This window comes from Chenopodium quinoa, unplaced genomic scaffold (assembly GCF_001683475.1).
Source record: "Chenopodium quinoa cultivar QQ74 unplaced genomic scaffold, ASM168347v1, whole genome shotgun sequence".
NCBI classification, from domain to species: domain Eukaryota; kingdom Viridiplantae; phylum Streptophyta; class Magnoliopsida; order Caryophyllales; family Amaranthaceae; genus Chenopodium; species Chenopodium quinoa.
The window spans coordinates 1,384,930-1,409,610 of record NW_018743503.1 but is presented as its reverse complement, the minus strand read 5'-3'; the positions used below and the strand labels follow the sequence as shown (position 1 = coordinate 1,409,610).

Here is a 24,681-nt window from a genome sequence, read left to right as displayed (position 1 = left end):
TGACATCTAAAGTACACTCACCGCTTTTCCGTTGTTTGTATTGATCAACACATGCTGCGTATTTAACGACCGCGGGGCCGTATTTTTTGCCAACGACTCTTGAGTTGTTGAAGTTCTCTTGGCCTTCCCCCATTGTGATGCTTGTTGTAGTAGTCTACTATCTTAGTCCAAAATGCTTCACTAGTTTGATTTGTACCTGTATCTTATCAGACGCATAATTGAGCCACCCACTAATTAGAAGGTTATCTTGTGTTTTATTCCAAGATATCCTCCTCCCTTTATTACTTGAAGGTGTTGGTTGATTATTATCAACTTCATTTTCATCTTAGATTCCATGGCATTAATGTTAATGTTACTAAGTGAATAATACCAGACCCCGAACCTTCACCACCATGATCAACCCCTTCTTCACCTTGAGATTCCCCGGCATTTGATAAATTTGGACTGTTTAACATATTTGTAAAATAATTTGAAGAATTTTGTGTGGAGTATGGAGCAAAATATGAAGGTGACATACTATTTCCCATGTTTGGGTGATGGTTAAAAGATGGATGCAAATTTGGATTTACTTGAAAATTTGGGTTTGTTGGGTAATTTGGACAGGTGGGAAAATTTGGATTATTGGGATAATATTGATAGTTAGGGTAATTTTGATTATTAGAGTAATTTTGAGTATTTGGATAATATTGGATATTTGATTGTCTATTGTGAAATTTGGATTTGTTGGGAAATTTGGATTTGTTGAGTAACTTGGTAATCTATAATTTGGATTATTTTTATCCATGATGAGAAATATGTGTTTGATAGAGTTTATCACAAGAAAGAAAAAGAAAAAAAAATAAAAAAAAATAAAAAAAAAAATAAAAAAAAACCAACCGATTGAGTATGGTGATTTTGGTGAAATTTCATGAATTGTCTACTTTTATATATAAGCAAAATATAAAGTAACCGTTGAACATATTCCGTTGCCTTTTTTATTTTACAATTTAAATTTTGGTAAAAATAAATAAAAAAATAATGCATGCAAAATATAGCCGTTGTAATTTAGGTGGAGAATGCATGTATGCATTTAGAGCCACATGGGTGTAGAGATTCTCCTTTGCATTTCCCCTGCCAAAGCTAGCTTTTACTTTTTTAAAAAAAACACAAGCCATGCAAAACGCGAGAAATGCAGTAGTAGCAAATGTCGTTTTGAGCCCAGTCAGCAGTAGCTCTTAATTAGAACCCCCAACCCCAATTGCTAAATAAGAACCATTTCTTACCTAAGAACTAATTCTTAAATTTTCTCTCTCCTTAAGAACCACCTAAAAGCCCCCCATTATTGATGCTCTAAGGTAGGGAAACAGATGATTTTCTAAAACTAGAATAGAGTAAAAGTGAGTCGATATATTAAAGCTATAATTGATTTATTTTTTTTTTATTTATTTGAATCTCTAAAACTAGGAAGATTGTGCTCACTTCACCAAAAATAAGATGTTCCAATATGAATTTTTGGTATTATCTGATCTGATTTGTTTTCTACATATGTACTATGTAGGTAGGTCTTGTTTAATTGAGTAGATCATCTAATTTGAATGAGATTTGATCTTTGTTGTATGTCAAATGTTAAGAAAAAATATCATGAAGTGATACTTTGTTAGATTCGTTTCAAATATCTCATTTTCAAGATCATAAATGCATCGATTTGTGTGCTCGTGAATTAAAAAAGTGGGCTGCCACTTCGTTTGGAGACACAAAGAAAAAAATCAGAAAGCTTGAACAAGATTTGAGGGAAGCACAAGGTGGGCATATTGATGCTCGAATGATGGCTACATGTGAGAGATTGGCGAATGATTTGGGTGAACTTCAAAGGTTGGAGGAATGCAATTAGTACGCTAGAACTCGGGCAAATGAGATGAGGGATGGCGATAAAAATACGGTGTACTTTCATAGGAAGGCTAGCCAAAGGAAGAAGAAGAATCGCATTGATGGTTTGTTTGATTCGTCGGGTGAGTGAAGAACCGATGAAAAACATATTTATAATAATCTAGAAGCTTATTTCTCAACCCTCTTCATGTCCGATTTGCCCACGGATTTGGAGGCAGCCCTGGCGGGTCTTAGTGAGGTTGTTACCGACTTAATGAATTCTTTCTTAATGCTGAACCTAGTGCCGAAGAAATCAAACAAGCTCTCTTCCAGATGCATCCTAATAAAACACCGGGAACTGACGGTATGCATGCCCTATTTTTTCAAAAATTCTGGCATATTTTGGGTTCAGATATTGTGATACTTGTCAAAAATTGGTGGAAGGGTTTGATTGATATTTCTGACATCAAGAAAACATGTATTGTGCTTATTCTGAAGTGTGAGGAACCAAAATATATGACTGAATTTAGGCCTATAAGCTGTTGTAATGTGATTTATAAAATAATATCAAAGACAATGGCTAATAAATTGAAGCCATTTCTTAACAATAATATTTCTATAAATCAGAGTGCTTTTATTCTGGGTCGTCTGATAATTGATAATGCCTTGATTGCTTTTGAGATTTTTCATTCTATGAAAAGAGGAGGGGAAGGACGACATGGTACTGTAGAACTCAAGCTAGATATGAGTAAGACCTATGACAGGGTGGAATGGAGCTTTCTAGAGAAGGTGATGATCATAATGGGAATTTGTAAAAGCTGGATTCGTAGGGTAATGAACTGTATCTCAAGTGTCTCTTTCTCTTTTAAGGTGAATGGGGAGATTTATGGCTCTATTGTTCCTTCCTGAGGCTTACGTCAGGGTGACCCAATTAACCCGTACTTATTCTTGTTATGTGCCGATACTTTCTCTTCTTTAAGACCTATAGCCGCTAATGAGAAGAAATTAAGTGGGGCTAAGATTTGTCGTTCCGCTCCAAGAGTGTCTCATTTATTTTTTGCCGATGACGGCATTCTATTTGCAAAAGCTACTCTACAGGAATGTTCGAAAATTTCTGAAATTATCAGTACGTATGACAGAGCATCTGGTCAGATAGTCAATTTGAGTAAGACAGAGGTTGCTTTTAGTAAATGTGCCGCTGTGGAACGAAGAGATGTCATCATCAATACTCTTGGTGTACGGGAAGTGGAGAGACAAGAGAAATATTTGGGGTTACCAACGATGATCGGGGGGTAAAAAAAAGCCATCTTTGCTTTCTTGAAGGAGAGGATTTGGAAAAAGTTGAATGGTTGGAAGGAAAGATTGTTGTCAAGACCGGGGAAAGAGGTTCTAATCAAGGTCATGGCTCAAGCTATTCCATTGTACATGATGAGTGTTTTCAGAATTCCCGATGGTCTTATTGATGAAATTCACACTCTTTTGTGCCGTTTTTTGTGGGGATCTAGGGAAAATGCAAAAAAGCTTCACTAGCAAAGTTGGGATAAATTGTGTCTTCCTAAAGCAATGGGGAATTTGGTTTTTTGTGATCTCAAATGTTTTAATCAAGCTCTTCTTGCAAAACAAATTTGGCGATTGCATACCAATGAGGGTACTTTGTTGCATACAATTCTCAAGGCTAGGTATTTTAATTGCTCGAAAGTTTTGGATGATTCTAGGGGGCATGGCCCGAGCTTTGCATGGAGAAGTTTGTGGGGCGCAAAAGAGCTGTTGAAGGTTGGCCTATTAAGAAGAGTTGGTGATGGAAGAGATATCAAGGTGTGGAAGGATCCTTGGATTTGTTTGGATGGTCGTGTCTTTGTTCCTACAATGCTAGTCGGTTATGTTGAAAATATGGTTGTGAGGGACTTGTTATGCGATGGTGTGATGGCGTGGAATGCTGAGAAAGTTGGGGATCTTTTTCCATCAAAGGTACGTGACCGTTCTGTCCATTCCTTTTTCTAATAGGCCTATAATGGATGCTTAGTTTTGGAACTTTATGAAGAAAGGGGTGTATATTGTGATATTTAGTTATTGGCTTGCAAAATTGGGGGGTTCTGATCAGCAACACCAAGCAAATAATGATGCTATTTGGCGCTTAATATGGAGATTTAATGGCCCACCCAAATTACAACACTTCATATGGAGTGCTATCAAGGATAATCTGGCAGTAAAGGAGAGATTAGTGCAGTGCCATATAATTCAAGATGCCTCTTGTCAGCTATGTGATGTAAATTGTGAGTCAATTTCACATTCTTTGTTCAGTTGCAAGGCTGCCACTAAGATTTAGGGCATTAGTGGCTATGTGAGTGATTTCAATGGTGCTCCAAATAACTCTTGTGCTGCGTTTTGGGAATGGCTATGTAGCAAATATAATGATGAGACGCTGTGTCAAATAGCCACGTTGATGTGGGCTGCTTGGAGATGCCGAAATTTAATGATCTTTGCTAATGAGAACCCAGATCATGTAATGCTTGCTACAGGCTTTCTCAAGTACATTTAGGAGTACAAAGAGTATGTTGGTAAGGTTTTCGAGCCTGCTGCTTTGCCCATCATCCCAGGTAGCTCAGATTCGTGGAAGCGCCCCTTGGCTGGCTGGGTTAAGATCAACACAGATGCCTATTTTCTTGGTGGGTGTACAACAGGTTTAGGTGTGGTTATAAGGGATGAGAATGGTTACCTCCTTGCCGTGGCTACCAAAAGATCTCACGCAAATTCCCCGGAGTGTGCTGAAGCGTTGACCATGTGTTATGCTCTCCTATTTGCTCAAAGGTTGGGTTTTCCTCAAGTGTGGCTGGAGTCGGATGCTATTAATGTTATTCAAGTTGTTCGTATGAATGATGGTGGAAGAGATCCTATTAATGTTATCTTTGATGATATTAGAAAAGACAGTATGTGTTTTGTTGCCTGTAATTTTACCCATATCAAGCGCAAATGTAATACCGTTGCCCACCTTGCCGCAAGATGGGATGTCGGTAGTAATGTAGAACATGTAATTTTGGGTTCCTTTCCCCAAAGCCTCACAACTTTGGCGGAATTGGATTTTGATTTAATAATACAGGCTACTACCTTTTCCTATTAAAAATAAAATTACAAATACGAAATTAAAGATATGGATTCCTTCAAAAAAAAAATTTAAGGTATATAACAAACATGTGGAAGTAAAAAAGATCTAGTCTTCTCACTTTTGATCTAGTCTTATTTTAACAAAGATAGTTATAAGGAAATAATGAAGAGAACAAAGATTAAATTTCATGCATGTCATACAAATCAAACACACCAATAATATTATTTTGTTTTATTTTATAGTAAATTAATTATTCATTAATAGAAAATTTAATTTGTAAGCCATTTATAAGAGAAATCAAAACTAGGACATAAATAAATAGTTTTATCAAATAATACTCTAATTAAGCAAAATCACGATTAATGAATACCTTTTCCACATTATTCTTTGATATAGCCTTCCATAAGAAGGTCTTTCGATCTATTGTACTTTTAAACCTGAACAAAGCCTTAATCAACAAAGATCTTATCCCTTACAATCCAATGCCTCATCCTCATGCACATCCATATACTTCATATCCTTCCTAACTCCTTCCAACCAAGTCATTTTCGGTCTCCCTCTCCCTCATTTAACCGCTCCATGGTCCCACTCTATTACAATATATTTTAGGGAAATATTTAGGATTATATTTGATTTGGGAATATTTGATTAACTAGGATATTACTTCCCATATTTATCTTCTTGCCTAAGCTCTAGCTGTTAGTGTTCGACTAGGCTTAGGAGAAGTCAGACGTTGTATTATATATTTGCTACTCATTGAATTAATAAAGCAAGCCAATATATATTCTCTGTTTCTACATGGTATCGGGCCAAAGAAATTGTTTCTAAGATTATTCTACCATGGCCTAGTAGTGATGGTCTCCCCCCCCCCCCCCCCCCCACCACCAACTAAAATCGAACCTAATTCCTCTTATTATCTCGGCTCGCAAGATCGACCGGGAGACTTCATTACACCTACTCGCCTCATGACTGATAGCTATGAATCTTGGGTGACCGATATACAGACGACATTAGAAGCTCGAAGAAAGTTTGAATTCTTGGATGGTTCGATCAATGAACCGTCACCCCCACGTACAAACTCCGATTGGATAGTAACTAATACCATGCTTATATCGTAGTTTACAAACACCATACACCCTGATTTAAAGTCGACTCTATCGAAATTCAAGGAAGCTAAACCTTTTTGGGATCATCTCAAGCAACGATTTGCTAAACCCAATGGTCCTCGCATTCAACATTTGCGTACTTCAATCGCAAAGTGTGAGCAGAACAAATTAATGTCGTTCTTTACTTATTATGGCAAGTTACACATTCTATGATAGGAATTGGATCGCCACGGGCCTCTAATTTCTTGCTCCTGCTACACTTCGTGTTCGGCCGGAAGATTGCACAAAGAACGTCAAGCTCAATCTCGTTTACATGATTTTTTGATGGGATTAAATTCTGATTTTTATTTTTCCTTACGCACACAAATTCTATAACAAGATCCTCTACCAACCCTTGATAGAGCTTACCAGTTGGCAACTCAAGCGGAGCGTGTTTGAACCTCAAAGAAGGAGGCTGATTCCAGCCCATCCGAAGCGGTTGGGTTCGCGGTTCGCATAGGTTCTGACCATGCCGGGACTGATCGTGGTAGAGGTCGTGGTTCTACCAAGGTTGTGTGCACTAGATGTCACAAAAAGGCCATGAGGCCTCGGATTGTTGGCAGATTCGGTGTATGGATATTGTAAGAAGAAAGGCCATCTAGAGCATTGTTGCTTTGAGCTCATGGGTAGGCTCGATGCTAGAAGGTCTTCTACAATGGGGCGACCAAGTGCGTGCCAATGTTGCTGCAAGCAGTAGCTCATCTGCTCCAACCCAAGACTCCTCTATTTCGGCTTTGGGGAATTTATTCACCCCTGAACAGTGGAAAGCCATTACAAGAGTGGTTGGTGATACCAAAATTCCTGAAAATAGATTGACCTCTTGGATTATTGATACAGGGGGCACTCATCATGTTACAAGAGAAAGATCTTGGTTATTTGACACTCAAAAACTTGAATGTCCGGTTGGTCTCCTGAATGGCGCAAAAGTGGTAGCATTTTTTATGGGATTGGTCTATTTGTCAGATAAAATTACTCTTACAGGAGTCCTTTGTCATCCAAACTTGAGTTGCAATTTACTTTCTGTTTCGTAAATTAATAATGACTTACGAACTATTGTCCAATTTGATTCTAATGTTTGTGCTATACATGAACGAGCGAAGGAGCTGATTGGAACAAGAATTAGGAGAGACTGACTATACTATTTTAGAAAACAGAGTTTGTGTATACAGTTGAAGCTACATCAAATTCGGAGTTGTGGCATCGTCAGCTCGGGCATCCTTCGAAAAAAGTAGTTAAGTTGATTCCTCATGTTAGTAGTAGTAAAGATCATTTCAATAAAGGCTATGAAGTATATATGCGTGCTAAGCATCCAAGAGACGAATTTCCTTTAAGTGATAATAAAGCCTCTTGAATTTTTGAGAAAATACACTATGATTTATGGGGTCCATATAGACATGTTTCGCCATGTGGAGCTCGTTATTGTTTTACTATAGTCGATGATTATTCAAGAGCGGTTTGGATTTATTTGTTAGTTGATAAATTAGATGTGTTTCAAATGTTTATGGCTTTTGTTGCTATGGTTGATACACAATTCTCTCAAACAAGTGGTGCAAAGTGATAACGGGATTGAATTTAATTATTTGTGTGATTATTTTAATGCAACTGGAATTTTATTTCAAACATCTTGTGTGGGCACTCCGCAACAAAATGGACGAGTTGAGAGAAAACATAAACATATTTTGAATGTTGGGAGGGCATTGCGCTTTCAAGCAAAATTGACCATTTATTTTTGGGGGGAGTGTGTCCTTACTGCCGCTCACTTGATAAATCGTACTCCAACTCCCCTTTTATAGAATAAAACACCTTTTGAAATCCTTTTTGATAAACCCCCCTCTTTTGATGCTATTTAAACTTTTGGATGCTTGTGCTTTGCCCATAATCAGAAAACTAAGGGCGATAAATTTGCTAGTTGGAGTAGAAAGTGTATTTTCGTTGGATATCCTTTCGGTCAAAAGGGGTGGAGAATGTACAATTTGAATACAAAGGAGTTTTTTGTTTCACGTGATGTGAAATTTATTGAGGAAGTGTTTCCTTTTGGGTGTCCCAAAGATGTAAACATCACACACAATGAATATGTTGTCCATGAAATTATTGAAGATTTTGTTGTTTGGGGCATGAAATTGAAAATGACGGAAATGTGGAAGAGCCCCAAGCCTAACCTAAACAGCCCAGCAATCCCCAAACAGACCCAGTGCCTGATCAGCCCACTCCTGCATCTTCTGGGCCGCAACCCACTTACTCTTCAGATCCGGACGCTGGTAATCCAGCGCCAGCTAGGTTGCCTCTTTAGCGCAACCCGCATGATGGTGGATCAGCGTCTAGTGGGCTATCCCCTACTATAGATGGCCCAGATGTGCAACAATTGGGTCGTGGATTTCGTGAAAAATATCCTGATGTTTTGTATCGGGATTATGTGATATATACATTTTTTGCTAATAGTCCGTACTCATCTCCTTCCTTCACCGATCACTCCTCAGTTACTCCTTATCCTGATGTTTTGTGTCGAGATTATGTGACAATTTTTCTATTAATTATCGGGATATTTCTTGCAGCTATTATTAAGGGTAAAAACCCAAAATCTTTCAAGGAGGAAATGCAACATGATGGCTGGCGTCACTCTATGAAAGAAGAAATTCGTGCTCTAGAGGACAATGGTACATGGACCTTGGAGCATCTTCCTTTCTGGGAAACGTGCTCTAGGTAATTAATGGGTCTATAAAACCGAATATTTGTCCAATGGTGATATTGAGCGTCTTACATCAAGATTAGTGGTGTTTGGTAACCATCAACAAGCAGGATTTGATTATGATGAGACACTTGCTCCAATTGTAAAGATGACCACCGTTCGTGCCTTTCTTGCCATAGTAGCTTCCAAAAATTGGGAATTGATTTGCATCAGATGGATGTTCATAATGCCTTCTTGCATGGTGACCTAGATGAGGAAGTCTACATGAAATTGCCTCCTGGTTTAGAAAGCTCGGATTCTTCTTTGGTATGTCGATTACGCAAGTTATTGTATGGCTTAAAACAAGCTCCAAGATGTTGGTTTGCAAAGTTGGTGTCATCTTTGAAAGGGTATGGTTTTCTTCAATTGTACTCTGATTATTCTTTATTCACTAATACTAATGGCACGACTCAGATTAGTGTCTTAGTTTATGTGGATGATTTGATTATTTCTTGGAATGATTCCGCTGCGTTTACTGTTTTCAAAGCATATCTCAGTGATTGCTTTAAAATGAAAGATCTTGGACTTCTTAGATATTTTTTGGGAATTAAGGTAACCCTTAGCTCAGTCGAATTATTTTTGCGTCAACGCAAGTATACTCTATTGATCATTTAGAGTGTCGGAGTGGAGCGGTCGCTCTACGGAATCGCGCTCGCGCCAGCTAGGCACGACGCGCGACAAAATCGCGCATAAACCGCGAAGAGTTTCTGGAAAATCGGGAAAAGTTTAGAGGCGCGCCCACGCCTCCGGTTGGCCCGCCCGCGTCATGGCATGGCGTGACCCGCGCATAAATCGCGCTAACTTTCTGGAAAAATCGAAGTTTTTAGGCAAAGAAGGAGGCGCGCCCGCGCCTCTTCGCTCGCGCCCGCGCTTCTTGCCGTTTTGCGGTTTTATACGACGGTTGATTCTATTTTATATAGAATGAGTTTTTTCGAAAGCAATAGGACAGAACATTATTCTCTCATCTTCTCCCCAATAATTCTCCATTTTTCTCTAAATTTTCTTGCAAACTATTTTGAGAAAAACCTCTTGATTTTAGCCTTATTTGTGAATCATCCATCGGTTTTTCGATTCTTTGTGCTAAGAACGGAAAGTGCTGTCAATTGTATCTCAAAGGGAATTTCCGGATTAACCCTAGCACCGTGTGGGGAAATTAATCCCTTTAGGAAAGTATTCATACGCCTTTGACAGTGTATCAAGATCATAGTCTCAAGGGACGTTGCGATTCTCATGTTCATGTTTGGTTCTTTGGCTTGGAGTTTTAGGCAAGTGTAATTATTTTTCTCACTAGTGTTTTTCTTTTAGAAATTTTCTGTAATTTCTTTGATACTCTAATACTTGATTGTAACACTTTGGTTGTGTTTGTTTGTATTACATTACATTGTTAGTGTAATCACATTACTTAGGTTTTGTCCCACACAATTTATTAAGTGTTTTTCTTGATTAAAATCGCTGTAAAACCTAACAATCTAAAGGGATTAATTTTTTAGAATTGTCAAGTATGTCTAGTGTGAAGGAACTTACTACTAACTTCGTCAAACTCAAGAAGTTTGACGGTGTTGAATTTAGGAGATGGAAGAAGAAGATGTATTTTCTTCTTACATCTCTTAATGTTGCCTATGTTATAAGTACTCCAAGGCCAAACGAACATGAGAATGAGACCTTGGAATCTGTTCGGGAAAGATAGAAATGGGACAACGACGATTTCATTTGTCATGGTCACATCTTGAATGGGATGGAGGATGACTTGTTTGATGTCTACCAAAATGTGGAGTCGGCTAAGGAGCTTTGGGGGTCCTTAGAGAGAAAATACATGATGGAAGACGCTTCAAGCAAGAAATTCTTGGTTAGTAATTTTAATAATTATAAATTTGTTGATGGTCGATCCATAATGGATCAATTTCATGAGTTGCAACGCATCTATGGTAGCTTAGAACAACATGGTATTGCTATGAATGAGTTGTTTGTTGTTTCTAGAATAATTGATAAATTGCCCCCTAGTAGGAAAAATGTGAAACATGATTTGAAACACAAGAAAGAGGACATGACATTGTCCGGTTTGGCCACCCACCTTCAAATTGAAGAGGGGATTCGTGCCATGGAGGGAGCTAAGGATGGAAATCCTAGCTCATCTACCGTGAATATGGTAGATGAAGGAAGGGGCTAAAGCCTCTACTAGATTCAAGAGGAAGAATGATAATTCTTCCAAAGGGAAGTCCAAAAAGCAAGCAAACAACAAAAGGTTTGCTTGTTGGGAATGCGGTAAAGTTGGACACCGCAAGAAGGACTGTTTTTCTTTAAAGAAAAGGATGGAAAAAGCCAAGGAGGGTCATGCTAGCACTAGCAAGGACCAACCCACCAAAGGTAATCCAATTCATGAGGTTGAATTTAATTCCGATTTGGATTTAAATGCAACGGATCCTAACATTTTTGTTGTGCAGGATGATGACTCATGGTGGATTGATTCGGGGGCGTAAAGGCATGTGTGCAAGAGTAAGAATTGGTTCAAAACCTTTCAAAAGATTGTTGATGGAGAAGACCTCTACATGGGGAACAACTCTACCATCAAGGTCCTTGGAAGAGGGCAAGTTGAGCTTATGTTTAGTTCGGGGACTGCAATAGTTCTTAGGAATGTGTTGTATGCTCCGGAAATTAGTAGAAATCTTGTATTTGGGCCTTCCCTGAATAGTCTTGGCTATAAGTTAGTATTTGAAGCTAATAGATGCATAATTACTAAGGGTGTAATGTTTATAGGTCGTTGCTACTTGGATAATGATTTGTTTAAGCTTTCTTTAAAAGACAAGCATGTTTGTAATGATGATTTATGTTTGAATGTTGTTGACAATTTTAATCAAGTTGATTTAAGTTTGTTTCATTTATGGCATTCGAGATTAGGACATGTGAATTATAATAAAATGCTTTTCATGTCCAAACAAGAGTTGATTCCTTGTTGTGATATTTCTCCTAATAAGTGTTCTACTTGCATGTTGAACAAGATCACTAGAACTCCATTTAAGAGAGTTGAGAGAAGTTCTAACATTTTAGAACTAATCCATAGTGACTTGTGTGATTTTCATAGTACGCCTTCTTTGGGGAACAAAAGATACATGGTCACTTTTATAGATGATTATTCTAGGTTTTGTTACGTGTATCTTTTGCATTCCAAAGATGAAGTTTTAACAAAGTTTGATATTCATAAAAAGGAAGTAGAATTGCAAGTAGATTCAGTTATTAAGAGAATTAGAACTGATAAGCGAGGGGAATACTATGATCCAAGTTATTTCCAATCTTTGGGTATAATTCATGAGACTACAGCTGGTTATGCACCACAATCAAATGGTGTAGCTGAAAGGAAAAACAGAACCCTAGAAGAAATGGTTAATTCCATGTTATCTTACTCAGGTTTGAGTGAAGGGTTCTGGGGTGAAGCTATGTTGACAGCATGTCACATTCTTAACCGAGTTCCCACAAAGGGAAAAGAATCTACTCCTTATGAACTTTGGTAAAAGAGAAAGCCAAACTTGAAGTATCTCAAGGTTTGGGGTTGTAGGGCAATCGTAAGAGTGCCCGGCAACAAGAAAAGAAAGCTCGGTGAAAGGGGCTTGGATTGCATATTTATAGGGTATGCTGAGCATAGAAAAACCTATAGGTTCTATGTAGTAGAACAAAATGACTATATATCTGTTCATTCAGTTATAGAGTCAAGAGATGCAATTTTTGATGAAAACCGATTTTCATCAATGAGTAGACCGAAAGATCTACAAATTAGTGCCAATGATAGGGAGATAGTAGAGTTGAATGATCAACTTGAAACTCATGAAAGTACATTCGATAATGAGAATGTTAAAACTCCTCGATTGAGGAGAAGTACTAGAGAAAGGAAAATTAGGAATCCTCTAGATGACTTCATAATTTATTTGGTTGAAGGATCTAGGGATGTCCTTAGTTCTACTACTCCATATTGTTTCAATGTGGATAGTGACCCAAAAACTTATAGTGAAGCAATTTCTTCCCAAGATAGTGCATTCTGGAAAGAGGCTATAAATTATAAGATGGATTCCATCATGGGAAATAACACTTGGGTCTTAGAGGATTTACCTTCCGGTTGCAAACCTCTTGGTTGCAAGTGGATTTTCACTAGGAAAAGGAGACCAGATGGCTCCATAGTGAAATTTAAAGCCAGATTGGTTATCCAAGGCTTTAGGCAAAAGCATGGTGTTGATTATTTTGACACCTATGCACCAGTTGCAAGAATAACCTCAATAAGGTTGTTAATTGCAATGGATTTGGTATATAATCTAGTAATCCATCAAATGGATGTCAAAACGGCATTCCTTTATGGAGATCTAGAGGAAGAAGTGTACATGAAACAACCCAAAGGGTTTGTTTTGGAAGGACAAGAAGATAAGGTGTGTAAATTGGTTAAGTCCTTGTATGGACTTAAACAAGCACCAAAGCAGTGGCATCGAAAGTTTGATGACACGATTTTGTCCTTTGGATTCAAGGTGAATTAAGCTGATAAGTGTATATATAGCAAATTTGATGACAAAGGTCATGGTGTCATCATTTGTCTATATGTTGATGATATGCTTATCTTTGGTACAAGTCTACAACAAGTAGAATTGACCAAGGAATTCTTATCCTCATCTTTTCAGATGAAGGATTTGGGGGAGGCGGATGTCATTTTAGACATCAAGATAATTTGGGACAATGGAAGACTTATTCTAAGTCAATCTCACTATGTTGAGAAAATGATCAAACGGTTCAATATGTTTGATAAGTGTCCCGTGAACACCCCCATGGACCAAATGTAAAATTGGTTAAGAATTCGGGGAAAACAATTTCCCAATTGGAATATTCAAGGATAATTGGATCCTTGATGTATGCCATGACTAGTACAAGACCGGATATTGCATTGGCTGTGGGAAAACTAAGTAGAGTTACTAGTAACCCGGGTGCACAGCATTGGTTTGCAATAAGGAGGGTCTTGAGGTACCTTAATGGTACGTTAGACTATGGTCTATCTTATAGTGGATTTCCTTTGGTTTTAGAAGGATTTTTGGATGCTAGTTGGATCACTTACAAAGAGGATGACTCTTCTGTAAGTGGTTGGGTATTTATGTTTGGAGGAGGTGCCATTTCATGGTCTTCCAAGAAACAAACTTGCATCGCTGATTCCACTATGGCAGCAGAGTTTATAGCTCTTGCATCAGCTAGTAAAGAAGCTGAATGGTTGAGGAATCTCATGATAGAGTTGCCTTTATTGTCAAAGCCAATGCCACCGGTGGCAATCCATTGTGATTCCAATTCGGCGTTGATATAGTCTTATAGTCAAGTGTACATGGTGAGTCTTGGCATATTTCACTAAGGCATAGCCTAGTGAAAGAACTTATCAATGATGGGGTCATAAGTCTTGACTATGTTCCAACAAAGTTGAATTTGGCGGATTGCTTTACAAAGGCAATGCCAAGACATTCCATCATATTTGCTATGAATGGAATGGGTTTATGTCCAAAAACACAAACTTGTGAAACCCAATCTAACGCTTGAAGAAACATCAAGTCTTAGATTCAATGTGGTTGAATCGCATTTTTGATGTTTGTTAGCAATATTTAATGACCCGTATTGCTATGGTACTTGTGATGTATTAGGTAGCGTCAATTAAAAGTTCTCAAAGGTTTAGAGTTGAGAAGCTCTAAATGTAAGTGTCTTGTCACAAGGGCACAATTACGTATATGAGAACCTACCTATATAAGTTCGAAGTTTAGCCGCTTCAAGAAGTCTAAAAGGACATATAGACTTTGATGAACTTATGAAAGATACGGACACATGGCTATTTAAAAGTGTCAAGTGATAAATGATTCGATTTATATTATGTGTACTTCACCTTCGAATGGTTGGATATATCCGTGTGATTCAATCCATATGGAAATCATGGGATATGATCATCGTAAAGTGTGTTGTACTACGTGTTAATTCAATCCGAAGGGACATTAAAATTGATGCATAAGATGTGGCTAAATGATAGATTTGGAGAGTGTATAAAGAAGACACTCTAAATGGGGGAGGATTGTTGATCATTTAGAGTGTCGCAGTGGAGCGGTCGCTCTACGGAATCGCGCTCGCGCCAGCTAGGCGCGACCCACGACAAAACCGCGCATAAACCGCGAAGAGTTTCTGGAAAATCTGGAAAAGTTTGGAGGCGCGCCCGCGCCTCCGGTTGGCGCGCCCGCGTCATGGCATGGCGCGACCCGCGCTCAAACCGCGCATAAATCGCGCTAACTTTCTGGAAAAATCGAAGTTTTTAGGCAAAGAAGGAGGCACGCCCGCGCGAGCTGGTGGCGCGCCCGCGCTGCTCTGGTGGCGCGCCCGCGCCTCTTCGCTCGCGCCCGCGCTTCTTGCCGTTTTGCGGTTTTATACGACGGTTGATTCTATTTTATATAGAATGAGTTTTTTCGAAAAAAATAGGACAGAACATTATTCTCTCATCTTCTCCCCAAGAATTCTCCATTTTTCTCTAAATTTTCTTGCAAACTTTTTTGAGAAAAACCTCTTGATTTTAGCCTTCTTTGTGAATCATCCATCGGTTTTTCGATTCTTTGTGCTAAGAACGGAAAGTGCTGTCAATTGTATCTCAAAGGGAATTTCCGGATTAACCCTAGCACCGTGTGGGGGAAATTAATCCATTTAGGAAAGTATTCATACGCCTTTGACAGTGTATCAAGATCATAGTCTCAAGGGACGTTGCGATTCTCATGTTCATGTTTGGTTCTTTGGCTTGGAGTTTTAGGAAAGTGTAATTATTTTTCTCACTAGTGTTTTTCTTTTAGAAATTTTCTATAATTTCTTTGATATTCTAATACTTGATTGTAACACTTTGGTTGTGTTTGTTTGTATTACATTACATTGTTAGTGTAATCACATTACTTAGGTTTTGTCCCACACAATTTATTAAGTATTTTTCTTGATTGAAATTGCTGTAAAACCTAACATACTCTAGATATTATCTTTGAAACAAGTTTATTGGGAGAAAAGCCGAGTGGGTTTCCCATTAAACAAAATCATAAGCTTGCTCATGCCACTGGCGATTTTTTGAAGGATCCCGAGATCTATCGACGGTTAGTGGGTCGGCTCATTTACCTTGCAGTCACGCGACCAGATTTAGCCTATTTAGTGCATATTCTATCACAATTCATGCAGGACCCTCGTATGGAGCATTGGGAAGCAGGTCTGCGGGTTGTTAGATACTTGAAAAGTACACTGGGCAAGGCATATTGTTGCGCTATGATAGTGAGTTGACATTGGAAGGATGGTGTGACTTTGATTGGGCAGCATGTCCTCTTTCTCGTCGTTCTTTGACAGGTTGGCTAGTGTTTCTGGGTCATTCACCAATTTCTTGGAAAACGAAGAAACAACATACAATTTCTAAATCTTCCTTTAAAGCAGAGTACAGGTTTATGACTGCAATCACTTGTGAATTAAAGTGCCTTAAAGGCCTGTTGTTGAGTTTAGGTGTCCAACATCCAAAAGCGATTAAATTATTTTGTGATAGTCAGTCTACGTTACATATTGCGAAAAATCAAGTGTTCCATGAGCGAACGAAGCATATAGAAGTCGATTGTCACTTTGTTAGGGATGCGATAAATGAAGGCTTGATTTCACCTTCACATGTGTCAACATCATCTCAATTGGCGGACATTTTCACAAAGGCTCTCAAAAAGGCTCAATTTGATTATCTTCTTTCCAAGTTGGGCATTTTTTACTCTCATACTCCAACTTGATGGGGGTATTACGATATATTTTAGGGAAATTAGGAGTATATTTGATTTGGGAATATTTGATTGACTAGGATATTATATCCCATATTTATTTTCTTGCCTAAGCTCTAGCTGTTGGTGTTTGACTAGGCTTAGGAGAAGTCAAACATTGTATTATATATTTGCTGCTCATTGAATTAATAAAGCAAACCAATATTCTCTGTTTCTACACACTCTTTCACTCTTCTTACCGGTGCACGCATATGTAATTAAAAAAATATAGCTTCAAACTCGTACAAGGATAGAGCTAAACCCATGGGTTTATATAAACTGGGTAGAAGAACTTTTCTACAGAGAGAACGGAGGTTTATTACAAACATTAAATGGAAAACTAGCACATAATTAAGAAATTTAGTTGTTTAGACAATAATTTTAGGGGGCAGCCGAAGAACATGGTCATTAATGGTTCCTGGGATGAAGATAATAAGAGGGCATGAATGGGAAGAAGCTCAAAAACATAGATTATGACTTATGTACACAATATATATTAGACCTCTAACAATGCTATGGAATCGATCAACACTAGCTCTTATCGATTTTCATAATATGGTCGAAATCCTCTTAAATGAATTGTGGTGGTATAGATATTGTAGAAGTGTGTAATTTTCCTTGATGGGAGTATTCTCATTCATTCATCAATATATATAGGTGTTTAGAAACCTAATTCTATGAGAATACAATATTATCAAAATTACCCAAAGTATATCTTTACATAATATATAAAGAATATTAGTATATTTTCTATAACACTCCCGTAGTTGTAGCAGGAGGAGGCCGGTTGCTAAGACTAGATCTAAAGTCTAGAAATATTTCTCAAGGGAGACCCTTAATTAGTAAATATATATCCATACAGGTAGAAAGAGGGAACATGGAGGACCCGAACCAAAGCCAAATATTGCAACTTAATTTCTCATGAACAAGTTAAAATGGATAGCCATTATCTCGATGTGCTTTTTTTGTTGATGTTGAACCGGGTTGCTTGAAAGATAAACAGCAGTTACATTATCACAATATATATAATAGGGTAGTCCTCCAAAGAGGCCAATGAAGCTCAAAGAGAATATTTCTAAGCTGAACCAAAAAGTTTTGCCCACCACATTAAATTAACTACATCTTTATACTCTACTTCTACACCGGAGGAAAATAATATTATTGGTTGCTTAGCAGACCAACAAATAAGATTGTCACCCAAGAAAACACAATACCCAAAAGTGGATTATTAGGTGTCGGGACAACTGCCCTTATCGACATCTGTATAAAAATTTTATCTGGGGCTCTCTTGGAGCATGCATAAATAAACAGATCTACTGAACCGCATATGCAATGTCTTGTCTGGTGGAAGTAAGATATTGAAGAGCACATGTAAGGCTCCTATTTAGAGAAGGGTCGCTACCAAATCTCCATCAACAACAATGAGTTTTGACTTAGAGTCGACGGGCGTGGCTACGGCCTTACATTTTTCCATTTTGGCTCTGTTTATGATTTCTTCTGCATGTTTGCGATGACTAAAAAACATGCTATGAAGGTTGCATGTGACTGAAATACCAAAAAAAAACTCTAATTTCCCAATCCGTCATGGCAAACTCGGATTTAACAACTCAGTGATTTCAAAGACAAGTTGTGGAGGAAACAATCAACACAATACCATCCACATAAAGTAATAAATATGTAGTATAAGTACCTTGATGAAAAATGAAGAGGAAAAACCAATCATTAAGTGGAAATTGGAAAACCATATTGAATCACCTAGGTTGTTGAGCTTCTTTCAAACGATACAACAATTTACGGAGCCGACACACATGAGTAGGAGCCTGATTCGAGGATGAACAAAATTTGGTGGTTGAACCATATAACTATCTCCATAAGATTGTTGTGTAAGAAAGCATTTTTAAGTCTAATTGATGAATTGGCCAAACTTTTCCTATAACAATGCTTAGAACAGTTCGACTGGTAGCAGGTTTAACAATAAGATTTCTCATTCTAGTTTTTGTAGTAGTGATTCACAATCTACTCCAACATGTTGAGATTTCTCATTAACAACCAGTCTAGCTTTATATCGCTCTAAATCACTATTTTGCATGTATTTGTGCTTAAACAACCAGATGAATCAAATGATATTCACCTCAAGAGGTTTGGTTTGGAATAAGATCCCAAGTATGTTGTTTAATAAGAGCATTAAGAACCTCATTCGTAGCCTCATTCCAATAAGTGTCAAGCATGGTGAGTTTCCAGATCTTTGGCAAAGAAAAGATGGTTAGGGCTTCCAAGTTAAAGTAAACCATCAGTTTGAAAATTCCATGCATGACATGTGTTTGGCGGTTTCCATGATGTCTGTTGGAAAGAGGACATGCTGATGAGATGAATGACTTGTAGTGGAAGTTGAGATAGGGCAAGGGGGTAGAGACCCAAATTATATCATGGGTGATGTAGGATTAAGAGGAGTAGGTGGAAAAGATGGCTCGATCAGCATGTTGAGTAGCCTGTGGCCCAAGTGAAATAGAATGGATTGGACATATATCCTTCTACGGACAAATCTACCTTTGTGCTGTAGATGTGGTTATGTGGGTGTGCGGTGATAAAAGGGTGTCAGGGACCAGATTGTGGGGATGATGTGCTCAAACGCTGCATATCAGTAAAGGGGAGCATGTTCTCCTGAAAAGTGACAGGTCTAGAGATTATATAGTTTTATTAGAAGATAGCTTATAGTAAAGATAGCCCCGATGATTAAAGGATGGGTAGTCCAGAGTGGTTTGTAGTGCAAGCTTATGAGGTATTATAGAGATAAGATTAGGATAGCAAAGGCAATTGTAGGTGTGAAAATGATCATAGGAAGGAGTCATACAGTATAGGATGTTAGTTGGTGTTTTATTTCCCAAAGTCATAGTGGGTACGACAGGCGTGTCGCGTCCTAACAAAAATAACCTAACTATTCCTCCTAACTATGTAGTCGGGCAAGTAAGGGTCGAATCCCAAGAGACTAAGGTTCAACTAAATTATCTAGACTCAAGTAATTACCAAGCAAGAATCAATCAATGGTGGAATAAACTAAAAGCTAATGTATGGAAAACTTAGAATAAATCAAAGAATATAATAAATCAATAAGCTAAAACATCCAAGATCAAGTATCACCACAATTACCATCGATGCAATTATATATCTACCCCTAACATACAATTCCAATTAACATGGGGAAAAGTAAACCCTAATCAATACCAAGGACCTCTCTCGAGTATCAATGGCTTCCCTAACCCACAATCAAGCCTATTCTCATGGTATCATGCAAATTAGAGACATTAAACACTTTACTTCACTTCCCAATTATCAATTCAACTACTCTCGTGATGAATTTCAAACCCTAAATTAATTTACTCAAATCCGTTAAAACCCAACTCTCGTTGTGATTAAAACTATGGAATAATAACAATACTAATTATCTCTAATCTAATATTGGCATAATCACAATCAATTTAGCATAAACAATTGCAATAGTTATTAGAGAATTTAAAGAATTAAATCATGCATCAATCATAATTGGGCTACCCTAGAACTTGGAATAAGAAAACTACTCACACATATTGAAAGAAACAATAACAATAATAATCAAGGAAAACATAATTAAGAAATAAGAGATGAAAAGAAAATACCAAATCTTGAAATAAATGGAGATTGCAAAAGTAGATACTTGAATCTTAAATTACAAAGCAATGTAAAAGCAATAGAGAAAACTAGGTCTAATGATAAAAACTAGATGCTAATTAAATACTCAATAATGAAAAAATATAAAGTCTAGAGTATTTATAATCCGAAAAAGATAAGAAAACGCAACAAAAATATATCGCGCAGTCTTCCTAAGAGGCACGGACGTGCCTACAAGAGGCACGAACGTGCCTCACATCGAGTGTTAAACTTCAAGTCTTCTGGAATTCAAGCACGGACGTGCCTATATTGGGCACGAACGTTCCTCACATGAAATTTGATGGTAGCAGCAGGCACGGACGTGCCTCTATGAGACACGGACGTGCCTCATATCGAACACAACTTCTTCAACTTCTGAGATTCAGGCACGGACGTGCCTCGGCTGGGCATGGGCGTGCCTCACTCCAAAAGGGCCCAAATGACTCGTTCTTCGACCAACGAGCTTCGTGAAGGTTCGTGGGCCTCGGTTTAGCCTCATAACTTCATAAAATCTCCAAATTAGCTCCGTTAATCCTGAAATACATCTAAAACAACGAAACTTCCCATAAAAGCATCGAATCATCGAAACTAAACCAAATTAAGCCAAAATGAACTAAAATACTAGGCTAAACTAATAAAAACAACTAGAAATAATCTAACAATTATGCACAAAACACGGCTTATCAAACTCCCCCAAGCTAAACTAATGCTTGTCCTCAAGCATTTAACCACGAATCACAAAGGAGGAACAAGATAACTTCTCAAATCATCATAATGTGTCATCATTTGAAATCAAGAGGAAAGCAAAAATTAGAGTTAATGTGTATAAAACCACCATAAACCTCTCACAATTTGAATCGACAAACATCTTACCACACATCTCCCCATACCAACTCACACAAACATGAATAACTCTCACTTTAGTTGTGATAAATAAAAACAATAAACGCTCATGTGTTTACGGGGTGAAATATGATATCACTCAACCTAAGCATAGAATGCATGTCAACTTCACATGAATTGTCTTCTTTAGACTTGCAATGTGACTTTCTCCACTCTTAAAGATTGATGCAATTACGAAAATCATGAAACCCAAAAAGGGTAGGCTTGGAAAATGAAGGGTTGGACGACGTTATTTGGGAATGTGGTGCTCAAAATATAACAAATCCTAATCCCACTACACATTCAAATATCGGGTTCAAGCTAACCTTATTTCCTCCAACTTCATACAATATAAGCATAGCCCCCTTTTTTTTCTCTTTTTCTTTTTTTTCACTCTTTTTTTTTTCTATTATAAACTTGCAAAAAGAAGGGATTTATAGCAATTTAGGATTTAGGAAGACTTCTATAATTCCTCTTTATTTTGAGGTATGGGTATATGAAAATTCAAAACCATTTTTTTCTTTTCTCTTCTTCCTTCCTTCTTTCTTTCTTTTCCCTTTTTTTTCTTTTTTATTTTTTTCTATTTTTTTCTGTTTTTTTTTTTTTTTTTTTTTTTTGAAATCACTCATAGGGCTTAAACAAGTGTAATACTCCTTCAAAAGAAACCTAGAAAAGTGGCTCTATGGCTTTAAACGTAGGGTATCAAGAAAAGGGAAAAACACGGCTCAAAATGGCTCAACCTACGGGTGAATGTAAAAATAAAAATAAAATAAAATTTATGTGGGCCTAAAATGTTGAGGCTCTATTTTCTACAAAGGAAATTTCAATCACTTTTCCGCAACATGCATCATTCAAGTCTCAAACAGTCAAAGAGCAAGACCAAGAATTCAACTATATGAACGACAACTAATCACACATGAAAGAATAAGACTGAGTTAGAGTGAAATCAGTCAAAGATGGCTCAAAAATCTCACCGGGTACACAAACTATTCACATAAGTAGAGCGGGGAGACCATCCTAGCCACAAACCTACTCAATTCCAAGCAAATTGGTAAATGGGTTTTCGAAAACTCTTTTCACAAAGCACACATGTATGATCATTAACATAGAAGCATAAGCGCATAATGGCATATCAAAGACAATAATAAGAAAGAAAACTAATATATACATGGTGAAAAATGATTCCTCCCCCTAAGCTAAACCATACATTGTCCTCAATGTATGCATAAATCAGTGTAAATGGACAAGGGGAGAGGGAAACAGATCTACGGATCGGGAGGGGAAAACCATACCTCGGGGCTGAGCTAGGTACGTCCTGAAAATGCTGACGCATCATGCCCCTTCCGTGGAGTCCTCCTTCGTAGAATCTATTCTTTTCACCTGCATAAAGAGAGAAAACTAAAATAAAAAAAAATAAAAAAAAGAACACTAATAAATAAATCTAAAATCAAAATAAAAATAAGAATAAAAACCAAGTAAAAGATCGAGAATGGGTTGCCTCCCATTTAGAGCTTGTTTATAAGGTCTTTAGCTTGACCGTAGTAATACTCAGCCTGGGTCACCACACGAAAAAGGAACTCCGCGATGTTGCCCATGAAAATATCTGCTTCCAAGTGACTCCTTCATTTTATAATTGACCTGCCTTGTATCCGAACTTACCTTCATGTGGCCAAACACATCATTGGGTGGGATTTTATCCTCGTTTCTCACGAAATTTCTGTCAAATACATACTTATCAACCAAAGGGTTAGTAGCATCGATTCTTAAGCAAGTACCACCATCAAATATAGAATTATGTTCATTAAAGAGCTTAAACATGACTTGTTTATCCTGGGCTCTAATGGTAACTTGTCCTTCAAGAACATCTATTAGGGCTTGACTTGTGGCAAGGAATTGACGACCAAATATAATCGGGATCTTATGATCTTCTTTCATATCCATGACAACAAAATCAACACGAAAAACAAGTTCACCAACCGTAACTAATACATCTTCAACCACACCCTTAGGGAGTTTAGAAGTCCTATCAACCATTTGAAGAGAAATAGGGGAAGGTTTAAGTCCTTGCAAACCTAAATTCTCATACAGTGAATAAGGCATTAAGTTAACACTAGCACCTAAATCGCACAAAACCTTGTCGAAAAAATTTTCGTTTATCGTACAAGGAATAGTGAAACTACCAGGATCATGCAGCTTAGGTGGTAGGTTATCATATAAGAAAGTAGGGCCTTTCTTATTTACTACTTCCTTATCCTCATGTTGATCTTTGATATTCTTCACAAAATTCGCAAATTGAGGCAGTTGAATTAAAAGATCGGAAAAAGGAGTAGAGGCGTGTACCTTCTGAAGAGCTTCGCAGTATTTCCCAAAATGTCTATTGAGAACGACCCTTGTTAACCTTTGCGGGATGGGCATCGGTTCCTCATAAGCCGGTGGAGCAACATATTTGGGACCTTGAGCATCTTTACCCTTTTCATATTTTCTAGACTCCACGCTGCACACTTTCTCATCTATTTGCCTCGGAGATGATTCATCTCTTCTCAAGAAAACTGCATTGCATTGTTCTTTTTGGACCTTCGCTTGATCATGAAGAGTTGATAAATGACTCACCTGTTGTGAGAGTTGACTTATTTGGGTTTCCATGAGCTTACTCTGGGCTTGCAACTGTTGGATGGAGCTACCTTGTTGTTGGACGGCACTATTGGTTGTGGTAATGAAGCTCTCCATCATCAACTCAAGGCTAGATTTTTGGGGAAGTAGTTGAGTTGGTTGTTGGTTCATAGGTGGTCTTTTTTGGAAGCCGGGTGGTGAGTTGTAGCTGTTGGGTCGAGGCGATGGTGGTGGATTCTGTTGTGCTTGGGTGTTCTCATAAGAGAAGTTAGGATGGTGTTTCCAACCTTCATTGTAGAAATTGGAGTAGGGGTCATAGGGATTTTTGGGATTCGAGGAGTATAAAGCATTGGCTTGTTCAATATACATCTCACTCATGTTCTGCGGGCAATCAGGTACGATGTGGCCCTGCACATTACACATTTGACAAACCTCCTAGGGGCTAGTTAAAGTTTTAGCTTGGATCTTATCAAAACTACTTGTTAGTGCCTACACAGAACTGGCTAACATAGTCAAAGCATCTACATCAAGCTTACCTCCTTTTTTCACATTCTAACGACCTCCTGGTTGATAATTATCATTGGCCGCCATCTTCTCAATCAGCTCCTTTGCCTCAGTTGGGTTCTTTGTCAAGAGAGAACCCCCTGATGCAGCATTAATGTAGATTCGGAACTCTGGGATACCGTGATGAGGGCATTGTCTCTGTAAGCGCATAAATCTCCTCCATGCTTCATAAAGGGACTCATCATCTGACTGCCTGAAGGTAGATAGTTCGTTTCTTAGCCTTGCAGTCTTTTCCTGTCCCAAGGACTTGACCAGGAAAGCTTTCACTAGCTTGTCCCATGTATCAAACGAGCCAATGCCTTCATCTCTCAACCA

At 38.0% G+C, this 24,681-nt stretch overlaps 1 protein-coding gene across 1 annotated transcript; it reads right to left on the bottom strand.

The window, feature by feature from the left end:
- Window positions 1–22,740: 22,740 nt before the first annotated feature.
- On the bottom strand, window positions 22,741–24,180 carry LOC110739563. The gene has a single exon (XM_021920019.1). The coding sequence runs from the start codon at window positions 24,178–24,180 to the stop codon at window positions 22,741–22,743; it is 1,440 nt and encodes a 479-aa protein (XP_021775711.1).
- Between the last annotated feature and the right edge of the window lie 501 nt (window positions 24,181–24,681).

Coding starts and splice junctions, on each gene's coding strand:
- LOC110739563 (XM_021920019.1), bottom strand. CDS start 24,180: ATGAGTGAGATGTATATTGAACAAGCCAATGCTTTATACTCCTCGAAT.